This window comes from Microtus pennsylvanicus, chromosome 2 (genome assembly GCF_037038515.1).
Source record: "Microtus pennsylvanicus isolate mMicPen1 chromosome 2, mMicPen1.hap1, whole genome shotgun sequence".
Lineage (NCBI taxonomy): Eukaryota > Metazoa > Chordata > Mammalia > Rodentia > Cricetidae > Microtus > Microtus pennsylvanicus.
Window position 1 is genome coordinate 119,576,169 of NC_134580.1, and position 26,247 is coordinate 119,602,415.

The following is a 26,247-nucleotide window of genomic DNA, read 5'->3' on the forward strand; positions in this document are numbered from 1 at the left end:
GAGCATCATGAAACTTAGTTTGGTAAAGAATCCATAAAAATCAAAGAACATAGCTTATGATATAAAAGAAGGAAAAGTAAAATGACACTTGAAGGCGGGGTCTTGAATTTATCCTGGTACAGTGATGCTTGGGAACACTTCACAGAAATTTCAGGAAGAGACTTTCTGTTTCTAGTTTTCAATAATAGATATGCACTAGAAAAAAAACATGTTACTTTGTCTCCTTTTCTTTTCTGTCATGTGTATGTGTGCATATGTGTGAATTTCTTTGGTAGTGTGTGTGGGTACAGTGTGTACACTTGATTGTGTTGACTTGTAGAGACATAAGGTTAATGTCAGTTTTCTCTTTCTAGTACTTTCCACCTTTATTTTTTGAGGCAGGATTTCTTATTGAATTGGAGACTCATCAGTTGCCTAGTTTGGCTGGCCAAGCACCTTCAGGGATGTACCTTTCTCCCCTCCACTCTATAAGCACCATTACAGGCTTCATCAATGTGTTCTTGGAATCCACACTAAAGTCCTTGTGCTTACATGGCAGGCACTCTAGCAACTGTGCCACCTCCCCAGTCCAGGTCTCTCTGTTTTATTGTAACATTTGTTTGCACGTATTTATGTAGTGCTGTATGATAATTAGATCCACATACATAATACTAATAAATAAATCCTGTAGTAAATACTTCCATCCTCTTAGTCCTCTACCATTAATCATCTTTATTCGTTGTCTTCTTTAATGTTCTTTTAATTATTTTGAATATATCATAGATCACTATAACCAAATGTTACCTTACTCTAATCCAAGAAATAATCCCTTCTGTTTGCCTTTGGTATCTCTTGACTTTTTCTTTCCTTTCTGTCTCTAGTTCTCTGAGTCTGTCAGTACCACTCTTCCACTCTATTATTTTGAAATCAACTTTTAGTGGAATACTTTAAAACCAATTACAAAGACAAAATTTCTTAATATACATTGATGGCATTTAATAGTAAATTTATCTTCCTGTTTTATTTGGCAATGAGTCCTGATATTTTTGCAGAATGCTAAATTGAAGTGGAAAAGCAAACTGGTTATTTCACTCATGAAAAGGGAAGGAAGGGATAGTGATACTCCTATAAAAACAGACCTTGTTTTGTTACCCAGTGCAGTACAGGGAAGGTCATTTCTTCTGTCTTGACCTAAGGTTTATCATTCGCAAAACAAACAAGCAAGCAAAGCAAGCAAGCAAGCAAACAAACAACAGCCTCAAAGCAGGAAGCTCATTGTAGCACTTCAGTTTTTACACACCCATGGATGTTGCCCTTGGCAACCACATCCCTCCTTGACAAGCTGTGAGACAGAGTCAGTTACTCTTCCCCATGAGTGTTTGCATTCCATATGCATAGACAAATACTTCAGTCCACCTCGACTTCAGACTAGTTACTTAAGGTCTAAAAGACAACTCCAAGCTCTAAGCTCTGGTATTCTCTGAATTTCCTCTCTTTAACCTTCTACTGTCTGGAATTTCCTGCCAAACAGAATGTTTGTATATACTTGTTGAGAGAAGCTGAATATACAGCATTACTATCTTACACCGATGTTTACTAGGGTCAGTAGTAGGAGACCAGCAGATCAGATGAAGAGGCCATGGGCTTCAGTTAACTCTGCATCCCTAAGTTTCCTTCTGAACATTCTGTGTCGGTGATAGAATCCCCTTCAGGATTCTTCTCCAATGCATCCCCCAGGGTAGAACTGACCAAAACCATCAGACTCTTGCTTCAACTTTATTCTCTGTACAGTACTACCTTAATTTACAAATACATTCATCCATTTACACTAAGGACTTTCTCTCCTCTCTGTAAAATACTTCTAACTCAACAATCTCTCCTTTTCATCGAGCACAAAATTCCAGACATCTGTTTGTGGTCCATATGGAAACCATGTGTCCTAGGGTTTTTAGTATCGTTCTAACTGCAACGATTCTAACTTCTTATCAGACCACATAACATGATTTCTGAAAGGGGAAAAAAGTAGCTTCCTCCTGAGCATACAGTACCATTCTGTAGGAAACTAGATGTGACTGTTTTTGTACAAACATTTCCTAGCTTCATAGAAGAAAAATAAATGAAGACAGTGATAAAAAATTGTAATTGTTATTACTTTCCCTTAACCTCAAAATGTGCCTGTTGTCACATCATGCCACTTTGTCACTTCTACCTTTATTTTGAAGCCCTTCTGCAGGAATTAAATAATTATGTCCAAGTGTTTTTGAAAACAAATCCCAATGGGTGGACTTGAGGAATAGCAACAACCGCAAAATGGGACAGTCAAAAGACCCTCCAAAGAGCGTGCTACTTAGTTCATACAGCAACACTTTAAGGTAGGCCCTGGTCACTGTCAGCTGCTGCAACACCAACAATTCAGAAAAAAAAAAAATGGTTTCTCGTACAAGTAAAATCCTCAAGGACAACTCATGCTCCCGGCATTCATTAAGAGACACAAATTAGTTAAGGCTCCTGGTTTTTAACCCATGGACTCCCACCTTGAGTCTTGGCAGACACCCATTCAGCAATGGGAAAGGAGGTTTTTCTAGGAAGGTTTGACAGTGGGACATGTTATATCTACATCATTCCCATCAGCCAGGAGTCAGTCATGTGAGATATATGGACCATGTAACTGCCCAGAGGGGGTTCTTAAGTATCCAAGTGTGTTTTTCCTAAGAGGTTAGAAGGCATACAAGTCTGGTGAGCACCTATTGGATCTGTTTCAAAGACAGGTGGTGGTGCACTCATTGCTCTAATACAATTTGTCGTATGTTGTTATGAATTTCACACACTAATATTTTGAACCAACAGCTATTTGCAACAAGTCTCAGGAAAGTATATAGAACTGAACCCTATTAAGTCAACTGATTTTATAAAGGTCAAAGCTCATGGTGACTTTTTTTCCTTATTTCAAATAAAATATGGCAGTTCCTAAGGCCTGGTGTCACAAGTCAATAAGATTACAACACACTTCTTGAGTTCCTTTAATATGCTAATGCTACCTTAGGAGAAAATACGTCTGCCAATTGTTACTGGTGGCCAGTGTCTAGGCCAGGTGTTTCCAGGTGTGGGCATATTATCCAAACAGTTAAAATTAAGGACTTCTACAGATTGCAAAGGCAGCAAGGAGACTTTACTTAGAAGTAAATCAAATAGCACAGATCGGAAAGAGAGGCACTGCAATAGAGCAGCAGGCCTCATGATTGAGAGAGAACTCCACAGCCCCGGTTACTGCCTGGGGTCTGCTTTGTGGAGTCGAGAAGAAAGAGGGGCTGGGCTCTAAAAGGCATGGAATATTTGAAATTTTTATATTTTGATTGACAGGTTATATATTTTCATTTCCAGCTGTACATATCCCTATGCCTGATTTTACTCATGCATATGCCTTTATGCACAGGCAGAAGATGGTGACTATGGGACTTTTTCTAAGAGTTCAAATGGCACAGATTACCTTATAGTGTACGCAACGCAAACCCATGCAGACCAGACTGACCCTTGTTTTTTCCAAGCCTGGATACACTAGGAGTATATTTGAATAGAACTTGTATAAATTTGGTTGTTGTTAGGGGCAATGAAATTTATACTGTTGCTTAGAGAGCAGTATATTCATAGCATATGGAGGCTCGGGTGCTGGTGCTGGGTGCATTGTCCAGGAATGAGGGGTGTGTGTGTGTGTGTGTGTGTGTGTGTGTGTGTGTGTGTGTGTGTGTGTTATACATACAAGTATAGACAAAAAAGATAGGATGCCAGGTGCATTTATTAGAAGAGGAGGATTGAGCAATCCAGGTGGAGTGCCAGTGCTTGCCCACCTCATCAGCCAAGCCCCGGATTTACCTTATAGCCCTCACTGCTCTGTTTTCTGAGGTCCTGTCCTTTGCAACCTTCCCCAGCTATAAGTGTGAGTCTGTAAGTCATGGATTTTTTTTAGTTTGGTTTTTGTTTGCTTGCTTGCTTTTGAAATAGAGCCTCATATAACCCAGACTAGGCTTAAAACTGCTATGCAACATGGATGACCTTGAATTTCTGATTCTCCTGACTTTGCCTCCCTAGTTCCGGGATTAGAAGCACGTGACACCAGGCATAGTTTACGTAGCTCTAGGTTTGAATCCAGGTCTTCAAGGACGCTAAGCAAGCCTTCTACCAATGTGCCACTTCTCTAACCTGTCTATTGGTGTGGGGGTGTGGAAGGAGCAATTCACATTACTGAGGATCAAACTCAAGATCCTGTGTATCTTAGGCAGTCACTCTACACCTACATTTCTATCCCCCACCATCACAATCATTTGAGTTTCATCAGGAGAGAGATAGTATCTATGTTGACTCTCGGTTGAGTCCTAGTGATAGAGATACAGTCTAGCCTACAAACAGCTACCAATTAAAATTTGTTTGTATGTTATAGTCCAGCAGCCAACAGATTTTTATTTGGCCTTAATTGTTAGTAAGACTTAATGTAATTAAAAAGTACAGTCCTTGCCCTTCCAGGACTTTACAGTCTAGATGGAAAAATAGAGGAGCGTGTGAGAAATGCCAAATAGCAGCATGATCATCAGTTAATAATTATGTCGCCCACATTGTAAACTAGTTCCCAGTCTAAAAATGTCCCATCTTTCATTCTTTTCATTCTTATCTTTCTAACTACAATTACCATCCCAAATTAAAATAAGGAAAATGAACCCTGGAGCTATAGTATAGTTAGTCTGAGAGCACAGAGCTAGGGTATAAACTAGGCAAGACCAACCACAGCATGGTAAGTGCTGGGGAGGGAGCATGCCGGAATTTCCTGAGAGGTCTTGAAGATAACCTCTGGCCTTGGGTTAACTGTAGTGTAAGTAGAAACAGTGAGCCATGAGTTAGAATCTGAAAGCTGAATGTAGAAATTATTTTATCTACAAGAAGAACAGTTAGGAACAGATGAAAGCAGGGTGCCAAAGGCCTATTTTAGGTACAATGGAAAATAGGTACAATGGACAAACTTTCTTGACCTAAATGACAGATCCATCATCCCGTCAATCTTCAGTTGCAGAGAAAAGTGCCGTGACTGTGGGACACAGTGAATACCAGACTAGGGTATTTGGGTCAAGTCAGCACAAAGCAGCCATTTTCTGTCATTAGGAACCATTTGTATATACACAGCAGTTCAGTGTACTCAGGAAAAGCTACCTGACGAGTAGACACGTTTCCAAGCCATCCCTGTAACTATTTGGAGAGGCTGCTCTACAAACCAAAGTCAAATTTCTACTTTCTAAGAGATGACTCTTGGCTAAGTTACACTGTCCCATTTGGTCCTGGTTGGCTGTTCCTTCTTACTCTTTGCTTGGCTGTGTCTTCCCATTGTTCTCACCTTCGGGTCAATCCTGAGCAATGTATTTCTTTCATTATCCTGCGCTAACTCAAGTGAAGTCTTTCAATGAGATTTCCACCTTAAAGCTCTTCAAAGAAGAAGCAATTGCCCTGGACACTAAGAGAAGACAATGTGGAAATTTTGGAAAGGTAGACCTAGCATCTCTCCCTTCTATCCCCAAAACAGCAATTATCAGCTTCATCTCCTAATATAGTTAGCCCTCATCTCCTGACTTTTCCTTAATAATGACATGTGAAACCCAACCCTAAAGGTTCTATTGCTTCTGTTTACAATGATTCTTTGGCAGGAAAAATAATAAAATAAGGTGTGATCACAAATATATTTGAGGATTATTCAGTCTTTATGTGGTAGACTCTTAGACCTCATTTTTTTTCCCCATCAGCAGTAGAACATTAGATACTGGTGGTTCCTAAGATGGCATTACCTTTTGGAGAAATGTAGCGTATACTTCTCAATTAAAAATAGTACCAGTGCTCCGCCTACACACCTTTGTGTACTACTGTGATTATTTTTAAAATAATGAAGTGCCCACATCATGTTTAACAAGAAATGACTTAACTCCTCTTCTTGCAGGTGACTCTTCCTACCTTTTTTTCCTTCCCAAGGTATTTTTATCATAAAATATAATTACATCATTTTCCCGTCCCTTTGCTCTCTCAAAGCACTCCCATATATCCCCCCTTGTTCCCTCTTGAAATCATAACCTCTGTTTTCTTTCATTGTTATTCTTCTATATCCCTGAAGAAAGAAATGCCTCTCTACTCCCAACATTCATCAACTGCCAATAGCCTCAGCTAGGAATGGGGCGTTGTGAATACTCCCCCATAACCCCACTTTTGGCTTTTGTTCAGATTGATTTTGTGTAAGTTGTGAGCATGTTTGATTACACTGTGTAGATCATATGTACATTCCTGGAAAATATTGTTTATTTATAACCATCCAACACCTCTGGCTCATAGACTTTCTGCCCTCTCTTCTACAATGATCCTCAAACCTTGGGAGAAGGGAGTGTGGATAGATGTCTCATTCACAGTTAGGTACTCAGCAGTCTCATTGATCTCTATGTACATTGTGTTCAACTGAAAAAAAGAAGCTTCACTGATGTGAATGAGAGATGCACTAATGTATGGCTATGATTGTAAGGCATTAGGAGTTTCTATTTAGCAGAATAATAGGCCCTAGGACCCAATACCTCTCTAGTCACAAGTTCTTTGACCTACAATAGTACCAGGCATGGATTTTATATTATGGAAGAGCATATAATCTAAACAGAAAGTGTTGTTATTGCCAAGGCATTCATATGGCTTTTGTACCAATAGACATGTCTTCCCAGGCCAGTCATTATTGTAGCTCATAGGATTCACTGATTGATGAGACTGATGATTGTTTTTCTCCTCTGATAGTCTTCCTGGCTTCATCCATCACTATTAAAGCTAGCCAGTAAGAATTAAGCTTCTATATCAGTATCATTCTGGTTTCTCTACAACTGATGACTAATGTATTTGGTCTCTTCTGCAATTGGATCTTACAATCAAGTTCAATCAATCAACCAAGAATAACAACAATAGGATGTAATGTTTCCTAAAGAGGTAACCCAATTTCAGCATGGGGTTTTTTTAATTGGCAGCTTATAGTTTCTAGAAGCAGTACCTTATTATGGGTAACTCCACTAATATTCTTCCTATATATGTATGAACTTTAAGATGTCTCTGTAATTGTAGGCTTCCAGTTGACTTTTCTGAGGACTTTAGTGATAGCTACCACTCCCCATCGTTTCCCTTCTACCCTACCCCAGAGCCCAGCACTGTAAAGAGTGAATATGTATTATTTGAATATGTATTATTTAAGCTAGTAAGTCCATGAAATATGAAGCAGAGTGGCAAAGCCAGACACAAGATTGGGAAAACTGACCATAATTTCTACAAAATTGTGCGAGAATTTACTCTGTATATTAGAAAACTCAAATAATGTTATTTTGAAAGTAGAAAATAGCACATTTTAAAGTTTAATTCCTTAGTAAGTTTCTCAAGGCCCTTGTGACGTAACATTTTATAGTACTCTTTAGTTTCTAGTGCTGTAAACTAAACCCAAAACCTTGCACTTCTGAGGTCAGGCATTCTACCCCTGAAATACATATCCAACCTCCAGCATTTAATATACTTTCCTTAGTTTATCTGAAAATAAATACTATCCTTATCATTCGAATATTTCTATATACCTATTTCCTATAACACTCACTATCACCTGATTGTTTTCTATAACCAGACTCATTTGAAAATAAAATTTAGTGAATTTGTTTTATTCTGCATGACTAACCTGCTCCACTCTTTAGCTTTCTGTCAGTTTTTGATCTGATACAAGTTTCCAAACACTCTCTATTTTGAAATGAACATAAATGTGGAATTTTAAAAGATGTGTCTGAAAGAATGTCAAATGTCTTAAAATAATATTGTGAAAAGCACATTGGAATAACTTAAAGTATCTATATATGCACACTTAGATAATAAATGTAAAATTAGATAATGTCCTTGCAAGATCACGTAGTCAAGTTATGTAAGAGCAGTGCATGTTGAGCTTAAGTCTTGATCAAAGAATTGGGGAGTAAAGATGCTAGTCTGTTATCCCACCATCCAGAAGACAGGAACTTGTGAAGCAGTTCTCCCAAGAGTCTGCAGCTTTATCTATCAGTCATCCATTCAGAGAGCTCATCAGTTCCTAATAATCAAAGATTGCTCCTTCCCTGTCACGGGAGTCTCCCATGTCAAAAGTCCTTAAAGGCTATGGTCCAAACTGTATATATCTTTCGAAAAACGTATTCTTCAACTTTATCTGTAACCTTGCTGTCAGTGTAATATGGTACAGCATAGGGCAACCTCTCCCCCGTTTTCCCTGAGAAAGTGGAAGGCACTGTTCTCTGTATGACCTAATTAAAGTCACCATGATATAATAGAACTGTTCTGTCAAGAAAAGAAAGTAAGAATTTAGTTTTAACACCAAGTCTTAGGAGAAATCTTGGTGATTAACTAGGCCATCTTGGTTTGAGTTCCCACAAAATTAATCTTAAGATGTACAGTGTATACTTAGTGGGGGTATCAGAAGCACAAATGAGGCATAAAGAAATGGAACTGAGAGGAAAAGATACCCAATGGACTGTATCAACAAGCATGGTGCTGCTGAAGCACTCTGAGGCAATGTTCCGCTACGAAAGTTGTGGGGTAGATTCAGAAGTGTATTCATGCGGGAGTGAGAAAATGCAGCCTTTACCCCTGGTTCCTTTGGGGCCAACAATAAGGCATTTAGCCCCTGACACTCCTGCGCTATGGTAGCACTCCCAGTCAGTCTCAGGAAGTTCATCTCCAAAAACTTTCTGGAGCAACCTTGAGAGAAGTCCAGCAGGATCACAGTGGATTAGAGACAGTCTGTCATCAAGCTTAGCTGCTCAGGACTGGTTCTATCCTATTGACTCTAGCTCTAAAGAGATCTCAGGTCAACTGCAGCTTTAGACCTTTGCTACAACCATTCTACCAGGATTATATAAAAATAGTCAAAAATTGGTGTCTTAGTTAGGGTTTCTACTGCTGTGAAGAGATACCATGACCATGGCAACTCTTATGAAAGAAAATATTTAATGGGGTGGCTTGCAGATTTAGATTTAGAGGTTTAGTTTATTTTCACCATGGTGGGACACGGCAGCATGGAAGCAGACATGGTGCAGGAGAAAGACCTAAGAGTCCTACGTCTAGATCCATAGGCAACAGAAACTGAACTCTGTGTGACACTGAGCCTGATCAAAAGAGACCCCAAGCCCACCCCCATTGTGACACACTTCTTCAACAGTCCACACCTACTCCAACAAAGTCATACCTCCAACAGGGCCTCTCATTTTGGGGACCATTTTCTTTCAAACCACCACAGTTGGATTCAGTTTGAATATACAGTAACAGAGACAAAAGTAAAATAACTGTGCTCAACTCCATAGAATGAATTACTCTGAAGTAATCCACAAGGCAGAAAAACTTAATTTAAAAAAAAAAAGAAAAGAAAAGCACATGAGAAAATGGGAGCCCATGAGTATATCAGTCTCTAGTCTTTGCTCAACTGGATAGGCTTTGTGAGCCCTTCCAACATGAAGAACAAGTCCAAGGCCACAAAACAGATGCCCAACTCTTTGAAGTTCACATAGAATTAACAATTCCCACAAAGAGCTTCTTCTTTTTCTTCTTTTCCTTCTCCTTCTCCTCCTCCCCCTTTTCGTCCTCCTCCTCCTTCTCACCCTCCTCCTCCTTCTTTTCCTTCTCACCCTCCTCCTCCTCGTCCTTCTCCTCATCCTCGTCCTCCTCCTCGCCCTCCTCCTCCTCATCCTCCTTCTCCTCTATCTCTCTCATTTTTCAAAACAGGGTTTCTCTATGTAACATATCTGGCTACCCTGGAACTCACTCTGTAGACCAGGCTGGCCTTGAACTCACAGAAATCTGTCTGCTTCTGCCTCCCAAGTGCCAGGATTAAAGGTCTGCACCCCCATGGCCCAGTAGGTGTGTGCCACCACTGCCGGGCCCATATTGTTATTGTAGTCTCCAAACACAACTTTGTATCATTTTGAGGGGAAAGATGAGTTGGGATCAAACAGGATGAGCTTTGAGTTAGTCTTTGAAATTTCTAGAAAAATCTTTGGTTATGAACAGCATCTCCACTAGCCTTTTAAGTGAAACAACAAAAGATGGAAGTTAACATATTTGTGAATCTGGGCACAGATTCTATGACTTAATTTCTCATTGAAATAAGACAACTGATAACTACTGACCCACTGCTAGGGTCTGACTGCTCAAAGCTCAGTCGAAAAACCCTTCTCATTCTTCTAAGGTTAAGGCGTTCTCAGTACTACAATCACAATAACCTTTTATTATCTGATCAAATTACACTGAAGTGTAAATAAATCCCTTCTAATCTCTCACATTTGTAGATGAGCTTCTTTCTTAATTGGCGAACAGCTTTTATGCCTTTATAGTTTACAATGTGAAATTCTGGAATGTGTTTCAGTGGTCAGCTTTCAGTGAGTGGAACAGGTGTCAGAGGTGATCAACTTAGTAAGAGAAAAGGGTTTTGTTTTCAGTAGCTTTGGGAGTTTCAGTCCTTGATCAGTTGGCACCATTGCTTTTGAACCTATAGTGAGGCAGTCCATCATTCTGGATATATGTGGTAGAGGAAGGCTGTTCATCAGTTTGAAAAGTGAGAAGGGGAAATATCCGGGTCTCATAATTTCCCTTAAGAGAATGCTCCTAATGACTTGAAACTTCCCTCCCTAGAAGGTTCCAGTATTTATCGATAATGTCAAGTTGGGGACCAAGCCTTTACATAAGGGCCTTTGGAAGACATTCTCAACCTCATAGCATATGTCTGTTTTGTAGTATGACTAAGTCAAGGAAATCACTCTACATAACCTGAAATACCATCTTGTTTTTGATTTGAAAATACTTTAAAAATCTACCCTTTTGGTGATTTTAAAAATAGTTGACTCCCGCCGGGCGGTGGTGGCGCACGCCTTTAATCCCAGCACTCGGGAGGCAGAGGCAGGCGGATCTCTGTGAGTTCGAGACCAGCCTGGTCTACAAGAGCTAGTTCCAGGACAGGCTCCAAAACCACAGAGAAACCCTGTCTCGAAAAACCAAAAAAAAAAAAAAAAAAAAAAAAATATATAGTTGACTCCCTTAGCTGTGAATACTGCATCTGACTATTCAGCTGACTCCATGTCAAAGCATTAGAGGAAATGCGTTAAACGTGTGAAAACTGACTTTCCTTGTCCTTCCTAATCAGCATCATGATTGTTTCCGTAGTGTTTATGCTTTATTAGGTGCGGTGAGTAATCTAGAGATAAAGTATTTGAGAGGATATTCATAGATCATATATACATGGATTGGCACTCTTTGGATTTTGGTGTTTGAAGGGGTCTGGGAAGAAAGACATCCTCTGCAGACAGCAAGGGGCGATAATAAATGGCATGCTGTTGTTGACGGCAACTGCCATTCCATACAATAGAATCACAAAGTCAAGGTGCTATTCCCCGGAATTCCAACGCTTCTCATTGAGAGCCTCGGTTGCATCTCACACCTGAGACCTGGACAGATTTGCTTTTTGAGAATTTGAGTGAAGGTCAGTAAAAGGAGGTCAAGGATGCTGAAGCAACCAAATCACAGGCAACCAAAAATAGAGCAGATTTTCCTTTGTTTACTTTGCCAAAGGGGAAAAATTAACTTGATGGAAAGCGTAATTAAGCATTTCTTTTCCATTGTGGTCCTTCCTAGCTTTCTATCCAGCTGTTCTGTTCTGCATTGCGATGGTTCTTAGTCCAGATGCTCAGTTAAGGAAGGGGAGTATGGCCCTGGAGCCCTGCTACAGCGCATGCCACTATTGACCCTTATTTTTGTTAGCAATGAAGGTGGAGGAAGGCAGCACTGGAATGTTCACAGAAAGCTATTGTCTGAACAATTATTCGATTAAATTCACAGAATAGCATTTTAAAGGAACTTCAAAAGATTGTGTAGGTCAACACATTCCATTTCTATGTTCAGAAAGTGATATTTTGTAAGGTAAATGGATTTCCATACAGCTATAAAACTTATAGTTTTAAGTCCAGAATCATAATCTTCCGTTAGTATTTATGAATCATAATGACTGGTTCTCTAACTTGCTTAAATTTTCAGTAACAACCTACAGAATGATTTCTGTTCCAATGAAGGTGTGTGTTCCAATGAAGACATTTTCAATAAGTTCCTTGGTATTTGGAACGTGTGTCCTAATAAGAACCGAATTAGTTCTGTATGATAGCAGTTTTCTCACATGCCTCAAAGGCTATTAGAGACTGAATTCAAACTCTCTAGGAATTATTGGCCACCTTTTAATGGGAGTTAACGAGAGCATAATGAAGACAAATGACAAGCCATAGCTCATTTGGGCCTCCTGATACCCAGGGCCATGTCCTATCTGAGAATCTGGATCCATTTCAGGTAAATATAGTTCATCCCTGTGCATCCAACCACACTGGGAGCAGCAACTGCCGGCACATCCATAATTGAATGCTGAAGGAATGGATAAGGTTATGTGTATCCTTCTACATAAATAGTAACTGTTTCAACATCCATGAAAACACACAACAGCCCCATCAACTCTCGTGCACTATGGACAAGCACCCTGTTGGAATGGAGAGCAAATTACCTTCTTCCTAATTGCTCCATTTACTCATAAAAGGAAATACCAGTGAGTTGACCAAACTAAATGTTTGGTTGGGTCAAATCAACTCACTTTAGAAGAATTAAAAAAAAAAGAAAGGTCAGGTGACTGTTTCTGTGTTACTTTTATATCAAGCTCTAGTTCTCCTGAGTAGAGTAGATATTTGTACATTTCTATGGCCATCTTTTATTTTGTATAAACCTATTAAGTTCGGGGCTGCTAATCTTGCTAGAAGCAGTTTGTGTAGACTTGAGAGTGTCTTCAGAGAGAGTTGATCACATGTTGTCTTATACTGAAGTTCTGGGAAGGAAACAAGCAAGGGAAGGTTGCATCCCATACATTGCTATTAACCGTTGTTACTATGTAATGCAGGTGGATTCTTTGACAGCTTTCCAAAGATGTTTACATTCTTAGATGTGGTTCACCTCTGTGGTCATATTTTATTTTTTATTTTAATGATATCAAAATAACTTTTAGTGAGATGCCTTGCAAGGTTGTTTTGGAACAAAATATTTTGTTTTTTTTTTCTTTTTTCCCCTTTTTCTCCCCAACTGGGTAATCTTCCGCATTTACCAGATATAGCTTAGGTTTTTCTTTAATTTCTTTAAAAACAAAAAGCCCTGAAAATCTTTGATAAATTCACAGCATTATGGAAATAATATGAATATGAATGTTTGTAGCTATTTTTAATCCTTCTGGTGTCATGCATCCCTATGGGAATGTCGTAGAAACTCTCTTTCCAAAAAGATGAACATATACCTGTCCTTTAGTGTTTCATTCTGTCAGTGTTTATGGGTCCGTAGTGTATATCCAGGGAACTCCAGGTTAAGCATATTTTTATTGAGATGACATCATATCAAAAGCAAGTATTTACATAAATTTATAGTTCAGGTAATTTTAGAGAAATTCAAAACTAAAAAAGTATAAAAATTCATCATTTGTTGTTACAGCTTAAATCCACCCAGGTTTATTCCACATAATGATATGCAATGGTATTAAATAACTACTTCTTAATTTTTCTCTTTTATGGGATTTCTCACTTCACTTTAATCAATTTTAAATATTCTTTTCAACTTTCTAAATGAGATTCTAGGGGGAAAAAAGCCCATGAAAGCACTTTTTAAAATTCTTATTAATCTTAAAAGCACATCTATGTGCAGACCTTTGGATTAAATATTTGATTTAATGTTTTCATTTGAAAAAAAATTCTTAAATATGACATTGACCTTACAGATGTTGAAAGTCAAAACCTCTATAAATTTAATACCAGTAAAAAAAATTACTGAATCTGAGAATTTGGTGATAACTATTTCACATTTTTAGTACTACCAAAACGATAGTTTTTAGAATTAGGGGGGAAATGCAGCCTCGACGTTTCAGAAGAGATCAGTTTATAGAAGTCTATTTCCAAAGTGCTTTGGGGATTTGCAGGTGGATAATAAGCTCTCTGGTTACCATATGCAGGGCTTCCTAGCCTGGTTAGTCAGCTCTCAGGTTACTAGATGCAGGGCTTCCCAGGCTCTGACTATTGTAGATTTTCATAAATGAAGTAACTTCGAAACAAAAATGTATTTTTATTTCTGGAGGTTGGGAGGTCTAAGATAAAGGGATTGACTGATTCTCACACTGCCTGCTAGTGTCCACTTTCTAGTGTGTAGAGAGAGCCTTGTCCTCACATGCTGGGAGGAATGTGTCTCTCAGCCCTCTTGTGTAAAGACACCTACTAAACACCATGGCCCCAGTACCTGAGTCAGGCTGTCTCTCCATCTTACCATCACCTTGTGGGTTAGGGGTTTATAGTATGAGTTTGGAGGTGGTTATACAACATTAAGACCACAACAACTAAATATATTTTCCCTCCAATTATGAAGTCTAATTTCATATACATATAAAACATGTATTCCATTGTCCACCCAAGCAGAAACAATGCACTATCATTTAAAACGTATAATTAAGTAATGATGTAATAGAATCCATCATTTAGAACATGCAGGCTCAAGTCCATTGTAGCTAATTTGTGAGGCTGGAAATTCAAGTGATGTATCATGAGTGATTCCTATAAAAACAGTCTTCCTGATTATTTATGAATGCAGTCATGGGCATTGAGGTCTTATCCTGCTTTATGGAGATGAGTTTTACATTTGAAACAGAGTACACTTATTAATGGGTCATGTTAATATGAAGTCTTCATTACCACATAAAATATACATTTGTATGTGTGTGTGTGTGTGTATATATATATATATATATATGTTGATATAGTCAAATAACATACCTCTAAGATGTATTTTCTTTCACATATTTCATACCTAAAATCAGAATATGCTTTAGGATACACAATGATCTCTACTTTATTTGGCAGCATTAAATAATTGAGCAACTCACAACTGTTTGTACCCTGAAGTCACTGACATATACTCTATAGATTATGTAAGACTGTGTAGAGTCTGTAAACTCAGAAGTTGCTTCAGTAATTTTAAATCAACACCTTAAGCAAGTCAAAATTAAAGTAAAATACAATGTGCTTGACAATGCATAAACAAGGAAGAATTTCACATACTTTTTAAAGTTTATACCATTATCTTGTTTTTAACCATAACAATCATCCATAGTCCCAAGGTCACAAAAATAAGCCATGGTCTGTTTTGGCCCTTAGGCCATAGTTTTCTAAGCCCTGACTTCTAAGAAGATATAGCTTTGAGTAGTAACACATGCCTATGAGCCTAGCACTAACGAGGCTGAGGCAAGAGGACTGACTGCTCAGACCTACCTAGACTACATAGCTAACACCTGCTTCCAAACAAAGACTAAGCCAGGAGGTGGTGGCACACACCTTTGATCCCATCACTCAAGAGGCAGAAGCAGGAAGGAGATCTCTATGAGTCTGAAGCCAGTCTGGTCTACAGAGCGAATTCCAGGAACTCCATCTTGAAAAACAAAACAAGAAATAAAATGGAAAATAAAAGCATTCTCAGCACCACTTTTCTAAATCCTTTTGGCTTTGGGACAGCCAAGGTTGGCCTGGAACCCACAACTCTTTCCCCGTCTTCCAGAGTACTAGATAGTAAGGCCTTAACCATCACCCCTGGCTTATAAAGTCTGCCATGGAAGCTGTGAACTGGCCCATGTTCCTGGTAGAGGCGAGAGATGAAAACTTCTTTGCTGTGGTAGGTACCCACTGCAGCCCCCGTGAGCACATCGCAGATGCTAAGGGCTGCAGTAGGCACTAAAGGGTCCAACTATGCTGTAAATAGGTTTCAGCCAGCCAGCGTCTGTGTTTTACAAGGACCGTAACACCAAAGGTACTCAGCAGTGCAGCGTCTTAGAGGGCTATGAATGGCTCACAAGGCAGGTCTGGAAAAGTGCTGATGGATCCCACATGTTAGACAGCCGTCAGCCCTAGCTTTCTCTTTGTGCTCACACTTCCTTAATAGCGATTTGCCCACTGGTAAATGTGGTGAAGAAAATGAGAAGAACACGCACATGAACACACACTTGTACACACACACACACACATACACAAAAATGTGCTAAAGACATTTCAGGGTTATGAAAACTGGTACAGTCTAGTGATTAATTCTTCAAATGTTTTTTGTCTACTTCATATAAGTCATTCTATTACAAGCTCATGAATCAAAAGAACCCATCGTTTTGGACATTCCTTAGTTGGGTGTGGAGGCACCCGTGTAATTTCAGTCTTCAGGAGGTAGAGGAACGGAGATCACAGATTCCAAGCATGACTGGGTTCCATAGCAAAACCTGAGACTATAAAAACACCAATAAACAAATGAATAAACTGATAGACATTTAGGTACAAATACGTAGTGACTATTCTGTATAAATTAATATGCTCTAAAAACACACGAGTCTCGGATAGTCTTAAAATGTTAAAATGGGGAAAAGAGAGTTGTGTAAAATTACTTCCAAGTTCTAACATTTCTTATAAACTAGAAAAACCAAAACACTTTCTTATGCTGACACAAATGGCTTCTTTAACTAGTGTTTATTCTTGATGTTAATTTGGATAAAAACACATTTGAAGGGTTTTTGTTCAATCTCTTCACTGTTAGCTACAGCACTACAAACTATATTTTAATGGGAGTTGGTTTTACCATTTTGACACGCATGAGATAACACTTTGGGGAAATGTGTCTGTGCTCGATTTTGCTTCCCATTTCTGACTTTTAAACTCTTTGTCAGAAAGAACTGGGAAGCACTGAAGATGATTAAGCACTTGCCTTTGGGAATTATTTGCAGTTAATTAAAGCTGCACACTCCGGTGTATACTTGATTCGCTGGTTATTAAAGCTGAATCATATGATAACTACCTAGGTTTCTCGCTTGTCCATCAAATGTTGCTTGTGGCAGACTGAAGAAACACGTTTTCTCATAATAATCGAAAAACATGATGTTTGAAGCTATCTTCCAGTTCTGAGATGTGGGGGAGGACGGAAGTGAGGGAGTCAGGGAAGGGAAGCAAACAAACAAACAAAATTTTATTTCAGATTCTATCTGACTTTGCTATCGGGGTCTCAGAACTCAGGTTAAGGGTACAATGACAGAAAAGAAGCAATTTGTGGGAATTAAGTCAGCGTTTGATGGCTCCAATTTTCTCCCTAGCTGAATGTTGACAAGATCAGCTAGTAATATTTAGGTATCTTGAATTTTGTCCCATTGGGCTGTGTAAGAAAGGTATCCTGGATTGCAAGCTTCACGGAGGGAGACACCTATTCACTGTTGGGTATCCAAGGCTAGACCAGCATCTGCCATACAGTTTGTACTCAACAAATACTTGGAAAATGAGTGAAGGCCTACTTTCTGTATTGCTGCTGACCTATCTATACGTTCTTTTCAATGTCTTTTTTCAAGATCCTCCAGAGGGCTTACCATCTATCATTGTCGTCTGTCAGGAATTCTTTATTACAGAATACTTTCACCTGTGCTGCTTGTTCTGCAGCATGAGCTGTAACAATAAAACTGAGCGTGTAGGGCTGACAAGAAAGTCCACCAGGAAAAGGTGCCTGGCACCAAGCCTGATGACCTGAGCTGAACTCCTGAGACCCATAGAGTAGATGGAGAGAGATAATACAAGTTGTCCATTGAGCTCTATGATGGAGGAAGGTCATTGGCTAATAAAGAAACTGCCTTGGCCCATTTTGATAGGCGATCCCTTAGGTGGGTGGAGTAGGCAGAACAGAATGCTGGGAGAAAGAAGCTAAGTCAGGAGTCGCCATGATTCTCTCACTCCAGACAGACGCTGGTTAAGATCCTCCCTGGTAAGCCACCTCGTAGGCTACACAGATTATTAAAAATGGGTTAGATCAATATGTAAGAGCTAGCCAGTAAGAGGCTAAAACTAATGGGCCAGACAATGTTTAAAAGAATACAGTTTCCGTGTAATTATTTCGGGTAAAACTAGCCGGGTGATGGGACGCAGCCCGCCGCTCCTATTGCAACAGCTCTACATGAATGCCCTAGTGTTCTTCATAGCACACATGTGCGCGTGCGCGCACACACACACACACACACATCCCACACATCCACACACGCACTAACATAAAATGTAATTAACAGTATTTTTAATTTGTTATATTAAAATGGGGTAATTCCATACTTAAAAGGGCACTTAGAGGGTGAGAATCACTGTGTAGACTGGAAGTTCTTTATCCCCCTTCTTGCTCCTGTCAACTGCTTTGGGACCTTGGGATGACCTTGCTTGCTGGGGTCTTCCTTTACCCCACAGTCTGTTGGCCACCAGGCTGTGAGGACAAAGGGAGCAGAGGTGGTGAACAGGGCTTGGCCAGCTGTGAGTAGGATGGAAATAACCTTCTGGGATCCAGCTTCAGTGAGGCAGCATGAAGGGAATATATAGGCCAGGGCTAGCAGCTGGGGCATCCCCTAATAGGTACTCATAGTATGCTTTGTTGGCATTTGTCAACACGATCCCATCATACAGGTGGGAGCACAATACCTAATTATCATATGGGTGCCAGAGGGGAGGCATTTGCAGGAAACTGTGTCAAAGTTCACACTTGGGATAGGTAAGTCAGGCATCCAAGTACCAGGAGCGCTGCCAAATAAGGTCGGGCAGAGAGTAGGGAGCCCCTGATGGGGTAAAGGAGTCTTCCATTTTGTGCCCAGCTCGGAGAGCTGTCCAGACATGGCAGAATGCAACCTGAAGTGGCAGGGGCTTCCAACAGCTTGCTACTGGGTAACCAAGGTTCAATATTTGACTTTTCTGAGGACATGGGGTTCACATATGTGAACAACTAGAATACTGGGAACACTAAGAACATTAAAATGAGATATCTCTTCAATCCTCTCTAGTTTGCCCTCCTTTCATGTTCCTTCCCCACAATTCTGAGACTTCACTGGTGCATGAAGCCCACTTCATATGCTTTCTACTCTGTTACAAAGATACCTCCACGACTTTCTCTGCTTCTGAAGCTTTGTGCGGCTTCCTTGGGCAGGATTTTAAGAAAATAGAATTTGATGGTAAAAATATTTAAGCATTTTAATGGTTACAGTTGGAAAGAATAAAGTATATTGTCTTAAATGTTAATCTACCCCGTTAATAATAGAAAGAGCTCCCTTTCGCAGCTGAAAATGATGACTCTGTTTGTTTGTTAGCAGATTCTGCAAAGGATGACGATGCTACAAAAGACAGCGATGTAGCCAATCATGCCGTGTGCGAGCAAGAACTTCCCAATGGTATGTTGTGGGGTCTTTTTTCAGCTCTTTTTTTTTCTATTGAGGTGTATGGTATATTAAAAGTCAGATGTGAGGTTTTTCCATAAGAGTAGAATTCTGATGCTATTTCCTTACACCGGCATCTTGGTAAGAAACTGTTGCCATCCTCAATCTTTGTCATTCATTACTTTTAACCAAACTGGTGTCATTTCTGTTGTTTATTGTTACCTGCCTGGATTCTATAAGCAATCGTTTTGGAACTGTTGAGATGAATATATATATATATATATATATATATATATATATATATATATATATATATGATAAGAATGAAAATAAATGGGAGGCAAATGGAGAATAAATCTCCTTATCCATATCCTTGGGATACCAAGAAGAATAAATAGAGCCCACAGAAATAAAGCAATTTATAGGACAATAATAGAGAGAAAAAATGTTTTCCTAATGCAATCTAGTTTCCATGCCCAGAATGTAAGAGGGAATATATATGCAAAAGTAATGAAAACTCAAATAAGAACAGACACCTCCATAGCTTCGTATAATTTCTGAAGATTGGTGGCTAAGACAGTCTTGTAAAGTATACAAGAAAGACAAAATCAGTACAAGCAACATCACTAAAATCCAGCCCCAATCACTAGGAGAAGATCAGGATGGCTGAACTGTTTAGCAATCCATTTCTGTACCCAGTAAAGACATTGTTTATGCTTTAAGTCAAGTAGTAGTTTCTTGGGAATACAAAGGTTAGGAAAATATACCATCTAGCCATGGTTTCTGAAGAACCTAAGGCTTTTTTAAAAACTAAGTGCAGAAGAGGAAACACAATTCAGACGGAGGAAGGCATAATGGGAAGGTTCCATGTGGTAAACAGAACATATGAAAATTGTTTAAATGATAATGTTTTAATTAGAGTCAAAATTATATAACCAGTTTTTAACTTTGAACATATATATTGTTTAAAGGTGACAGAGAGGATTTATACTCTTAGTAATTAAAGTCAAAATAATTTGTTATTTCTCTTATTAATGTCAACCAGACAACCTAAACAGAAATATACATACACTGTATTCACTGATTATATTTCATGTACTTCTGTTGCTTTTTATTACATATGAGCTACACATATAAGTATTCACATGATAGATAGATAAATAGATGATAGATAGATAGATAGATGTCAGATAAATAGAAATAGAGATAATAGATATATATACACACATAAATTCATTTGAAAAGGAGGCTGTTTAAAGGTGTTAAAGAGTTAAAGTCAATAAAGAATTGTCCAAGGTCCAAGAGAAGGTGACTCTCTAGATTGTGAATCTAAAGCTTAAAACTGCCTTTGTCCTGGGGAATATGTTCAGCAAAGAACATCTGGAATCACGTTGCTAAAAAAGCAGAGGGACTCTTAATAGCCCTTTCAAGTATTATGAGTAGAAAGCCCAAAGATACATACAATGGCAGTACAGTGAGCCAGCCAAGGGTCTGCTTTATGAAACCTAATACTCATTTTCAAATTACCTCCATTTCAAAAGTAAATTAATACCAGCCCAGAATTCCAGGTCTCCTAAGCACTGGAGAAGTACACACATGAAATAGTAACTAGAGAAAGAAAGGACCTTATCCACATGAAACAATTTTTATAAATAATGCAAAAATAACCAAACAAGTAAAAGGAATTAAGGTAGCCAGAGACTCAGAGATAAGAGATTTTTAGTCTATGAGATGAAAATATTGCTGATATATACAAAGTATAAGACAGTGACACTGGGGGCTGGAGAGATGGCTTAGTGGTCAAGAGCACTGCCTGGTCTTTCAGAGGATACAGGTTCAATTCCCAGCACCCACACGGTAGCTTATAATTGTCTGTAACTCCAGTTCCAAGAGATCAGGCACCGTCACGCAGACACATACGCTGGAAAAATATCAATGTACATAAAATAAAGATAAATAACTTCTTTAAATAAGAAAGATAGTGACACTAGGTACTCATATGAAAGAATAAAGGCAAGATTGAAAATTTAAACTGTGAATGGTTATTATTAAAAGCAAAAATCAGAAAATAAAGACAAGTCAGAAGTAAAGTGTATGCTAACTCAAATTAACTCAATAAACACATTCATGTTCTAAGAGTATTTGGGGGGCATATGAAAGATGGTTTGTGAACCATGGGTTAGATATGAGGAATATATCTGAATTAAAAAGAGCAAAGAGAAAATGAGATGACAAACACGAAAGTAGGGGAATGTCATTTATTATATAGTGATAAAGTATATCATGAACTGAATTAGAGAATAAATTGATCAGCATCAATATTTGAAGAAATTATGTGAGAAACTTTGATAAAAAGATTGGGTGTGATTTCATCAAAAGTTTTGAACTTGAAGCAGAACAAATCAAGGTAAATCCACAGCTAGTTCCGTCACAGTGAAACTGCTGAAATGGTCAGATTTCTTCAGATGTTATGCACTCCAAGCAGAATAGATGGAAATAAATCTACAGCAAGACCCATCAAAACAAACTGCTGATATCCAAAGATAAAAATAACATCTAAAAAGAAGCCATCCAATAAATGCTTTGCCAATAGATGACTTTCCAGTAGATACAATGGCAATGCAAAGAAAATACAACAAAATTATAGTCAACCAAGAACTGGAAACCCTGTAGGAAAAGTATGTTTCAAGAATAAGAAAGAACAAATTAAGTCTATTTTACAGGGAATCTCCAGATGCTTCACAGGGGTAGGCAATACTGATTAAAGGTAGAAAGTCAAAGATCTGTAAAAATATTAAAAGGAAAGTAAATTAGATATAAGGCTTGCTTGTTCTTTTGGAAGACAGGAATAGTGTCTCCCTCTATTAGGTCTTTTCCTAATGTCATCGAGAATAAAAGTGCTAACGAATGTTTGAATCTTATAAATTTCAACGATCCCTGAAAGTGAGAAAATGAAATGAGTCCTGTCTCAGATGATTTCCTGGGGAATTTACAGGTCATGGCCCAAAGGAAAAGGACTTTGGCAGAGCTCCATGGGCTCCCTGCGTAGTGGACACAGAACCGAGAATCCTGGAAGCTTAAGTGTATAGAGTTGCAGGTCAGAGTCATGGGAACCTAACATTCCTGCATATTGAGAGCAATTGGAGCATGAATGAAAGGCGATGACCATGCTCAGATAAAAGATGTTAAAAAAAAAAAAAGATTTGATGCTATTAGTTGAGCTTCGATGATTGGGATGGAGTTGTTGGCTGGGAGGGAGCATGTGAGGGCTTCTAGACTGGATAGTTCTAAAAATGCATAGCCTTTATGTGTGCTTTAGTGGTTAGCTTAAGTTCTATACAGTTTTTGTTTCTTTCTTCTCTGTCTTTGCTTTCCTATAACTTTGATGTAATTTTTTAAAAAAAATGGATAAATGAAGAATGGAGAAAGAAGCAAAGGAAGAATTATTTGTTTATTTTGTTTATTGTTCAGGGTTATACTCATAGCCTAGGTGATCCTAGAACTCACAATGGAGCCTCAACTAGCCTTAAATTTATGACAATCCTCTCTCAGCCTTCCAATCTTGGCATTATAGGTATTAGCCACCATGCTTGATATGAATTATTAATGGAAGGCTTCCAAACAAAGATTATGGCAGAGGGCCCAAGATTGGCACATAAGGCTAACCATCCCTAGAGGTAACACCCAAATTAAAAATTCTGTACTATGTTTCTAAGAATATAAATTACCTTAAAGAATATCCTTGAAAATTTGTATTTATTTTGTTGTGCATACCTATAATCCTATTACCTAGGAAGTTGAAACCTGAAGATTACAAATTCAATACAAGACTGGGCAACAGAGCAAGCCTCTATCTCAACACCACACACACACACACACACACACACACACACACACACACACACACACAGTTATACAAGAATCACAAGTAGAATAAAGTCACAATAGAATTAAAAGAAAATATCTTTATTAATTTCCCCCAAACTGATTATAAACATGAAAGTATGTTCAACAATTCATAAAATAATAAATGTATGTAACCTTGCAATGAATGCACATTGTATCAAATGAGGGGACAAAAGTACAAGCAGTTGTGAGTATACATATGTAAAATTAGGTTACTTTATCAAGTGTAAGAACCAGAACAATTTAGTTAAGTTCAATAATATTATATAGACTTAACAGGATAGAGTTAGGAAAAGAAAGGGGGTATTTAAGGAATTACACATCACATGAGAACAGGAAAGGTGGCTTTGGAACCTATCAGTCAAAAGGCTCAAAGAAGAAAGAGTCGGTCACTTCGTACTGATGAAAGTCTGAGCCCCTCATTAAATATTACAATGATGGGATTTAACATGTCAGATGGTGAGATAAGATGCAATACAAAGAAAAACCTGCTGGAAATACAGCAAGGAATTCACAGACGTAATGTGGTCAGCAGTGATAGAAGAAATAGACCACAAACAACATGGGGCGTTTTTAGAATGTGATTAACAGTGTAGTCTTGCTGTAGGAAGGGGCAGGCAAATCTATGAACCAGACTAACACATCTAGAAGTGAGACCAAGTCCATCACACAGGCTGGCATTTCACAGACTGATGACTCACTAAGTGACCTTAAGACAACTAGCTGGATATTTACAAAAATAAATAAATAAACTAGATCCCAACTTCAATCCTTACACCAATGTGAGCTCCAGATGGGGTAAAGATGAAATATGAAAGTAATATTAAACATTAGAATAAAAGAACCAAGGGTTATTCAACACTATAAAGAAAGACTGAGAGATAAATTAAATGCCTATTATTAAGTGGCAGAGGCCGACCAGGAAAAATTATGGGCCATGTGCCTCCAGGCACAAGACATTCAAGCAGAAACATGAAGATGGGGAACGATCAAGGGCTTCCAGGAGCTGGGTGGGGGTTGGGGGGCAAGTGACTAGGAAGACATAGAGAAATCTCAGGACACTGAAAATACTCGGAATGACACTCGGGTGTTACTATGCATTTAGCCAATCTTGTGAAACAGTGTAACACTAAACTGAACCTCCTTGTGAGGATACACTGTGGCGAAACCAGTGTGAGCCCACAGCTGAAGCAAATACACCACACATCTCAGGCTGGGAAAACAAATGGTGGGGGAGGCTAGGAGGCTTCCACCGGGTAGGGGGCATATGCTATGCTTCCTCCCTATTTCAATTTTGCTTTGAACCTAAAGCATCTCTAAAATATAGCCTTTGAACAGCTTTGGTTTCCCACACATAATTTTATGTATATTGCAAAATTAAAACTTATCAGTGGTTCTCAGCCTTCCTAATGCTATGATCCTTTAATGCAGTTCTTCATGCTGTGGAGATCCCCCCAACCATAAATTATTTTGTTGCCACTCCATAACTGTTATTTTGGTACTGTTATAAATAGTAATATAAATATCTATGGGTTTGATAGTTTTAGGTGACCCCTGTGAAAGGGTCGTTTGATCCCCAAAGGGGTTGCAACCCACAGGTTCAGAACCACTGAGCTCTACGGATATAGTTGGAATGTATGGATGTATGCTCATGCCTGCATATGTCGGAAAAAAACAGCTAAGTTACTACATACCATCTGATTATATAAATTTAATGTAATAAGTAAAAGGCAAGTCAGGTTCTAAACAATATCTACTGGGAAGAAAAATGCCATCTAAATGACTAGTACGTAACATTCTTCTTTGAGAAAAAGTAGCTCACATAGTAATAACAAAAATAAATTATCAAAAATAGTAGCCCAAGAGAAAAATGAGCAAAAGACCCAGTTACTCAACTGTAGTTAATAAGAAGTGAAATTGTCATAAGTGAAAAGATGCCCTTATCTCTACTTTTTTAAAGAAAGAAATATAAAATGGGAATTATCTTCTCTTTTTAAATAATTGAAAATATATAAAGTTGGTGGAAGCAGTTTTTTTTTTAACACATTCACTCACTATTGGTGGGAGACAAAGGCCATCAATTTATCGCTAACAATTTTGGTACAACCTATTTAAAACATATGGAGATACTTATTCATAAAGTAGCCATTACAACATGGCATTTAACAGTACACACAAAAATTTTGAAAATACCCGCAAATTAATCCATCACATGCAATATTATATATCTTTTCAAAATATGGTTTTTGAAAAGGGGGATGATTTTTTTAAAAAATATGAAATAAAGAGCAGGAAATAGCGAGTAAATTCATTTTGATCACAAGATGTATTTACAAACTTACACATATGCAACCTCATGGATACATTAGTGTAGGCCTATGAATTGCAGATTTGTTTATGTGTGTATTTACACACACAAGAAAGAGAGCAATTCACAATGGTAAAAGTGGCCATCTCTAAATGCTTAGATTGTAGGTTTTGTATTCACAGGGAATGAGTATTTGTTCTAACTACCAAGAAAATAATTTCACAAGTGATTTACATTAGAAGAGTCAGCTTTATGGGCCCTAGAGGAGAACCACGGATGTTTAGGAGATAATCAAATTCATGTTAGTATAGTTTTCTCTTTTCCTTTTAATCTGGGGCATTTATACATGGCAGAGATGCAATGCTGAATATTAGCAGCAAATTTCAAATTTAAAAAAAGAAACCACAATTTTATTTCCTTAAGACAGATGTCAAAGAAACAAAGTCTTTATTCTTTGAAAAACCTGAGCATCTAATAACCTGCAAACCATACAGCTCTATTGTTGTTGCCTTGGTCCCCAGTCTGTTTACACAGTGAGTTTAGGTTTAGCCCCTAGAAATGCTTCATTCCAGAATAATGTCCCCAGACCAATTTTTATGCAAATTAATCAGAGCTGTGGGCATTAGCTTGAGCCAGACTTAATTACCAGGACTTCAAGAAACAATTGTGTGATCCATTTCTGAGGAAAAGTGAATGGATTTGTGGATTATCTGTCCTAATGCTCCTCCCATTAGCG

General features: G+C 38.4%; 1 protein-coding gene across 6 annotated transcripts in view; it reads left to right on the plus strand.

Moving 5' to 3' along the window:
* Macrod2 (mono-ADP ribosylhydrolase 2) overlaps positions 1–26,247 on the plus strand; it is a 1,861,794-nt gene that overhangs the window by 1,756,488 nt on the left and 79,059 nt on the right. For 3 of the 6 annotated variants that reach the window (XM_075962323.1, XM_075962327.1, XM_075962325.1), the window contains exon 14: positions 19,232–19,312. In XM_075962323.1, coding sequence (XP_075818438.1) covers positions 19,232–19,312 — 81 coding nt within the window. The remainder of the gene's footprint in view (positions 1–19,231; positions 19,313–26,247) is intronic. The other 3 variants (XM_075962324.1, XM_075962328.1, XM_075962329.1) reach the window with 1 other exon arrangement.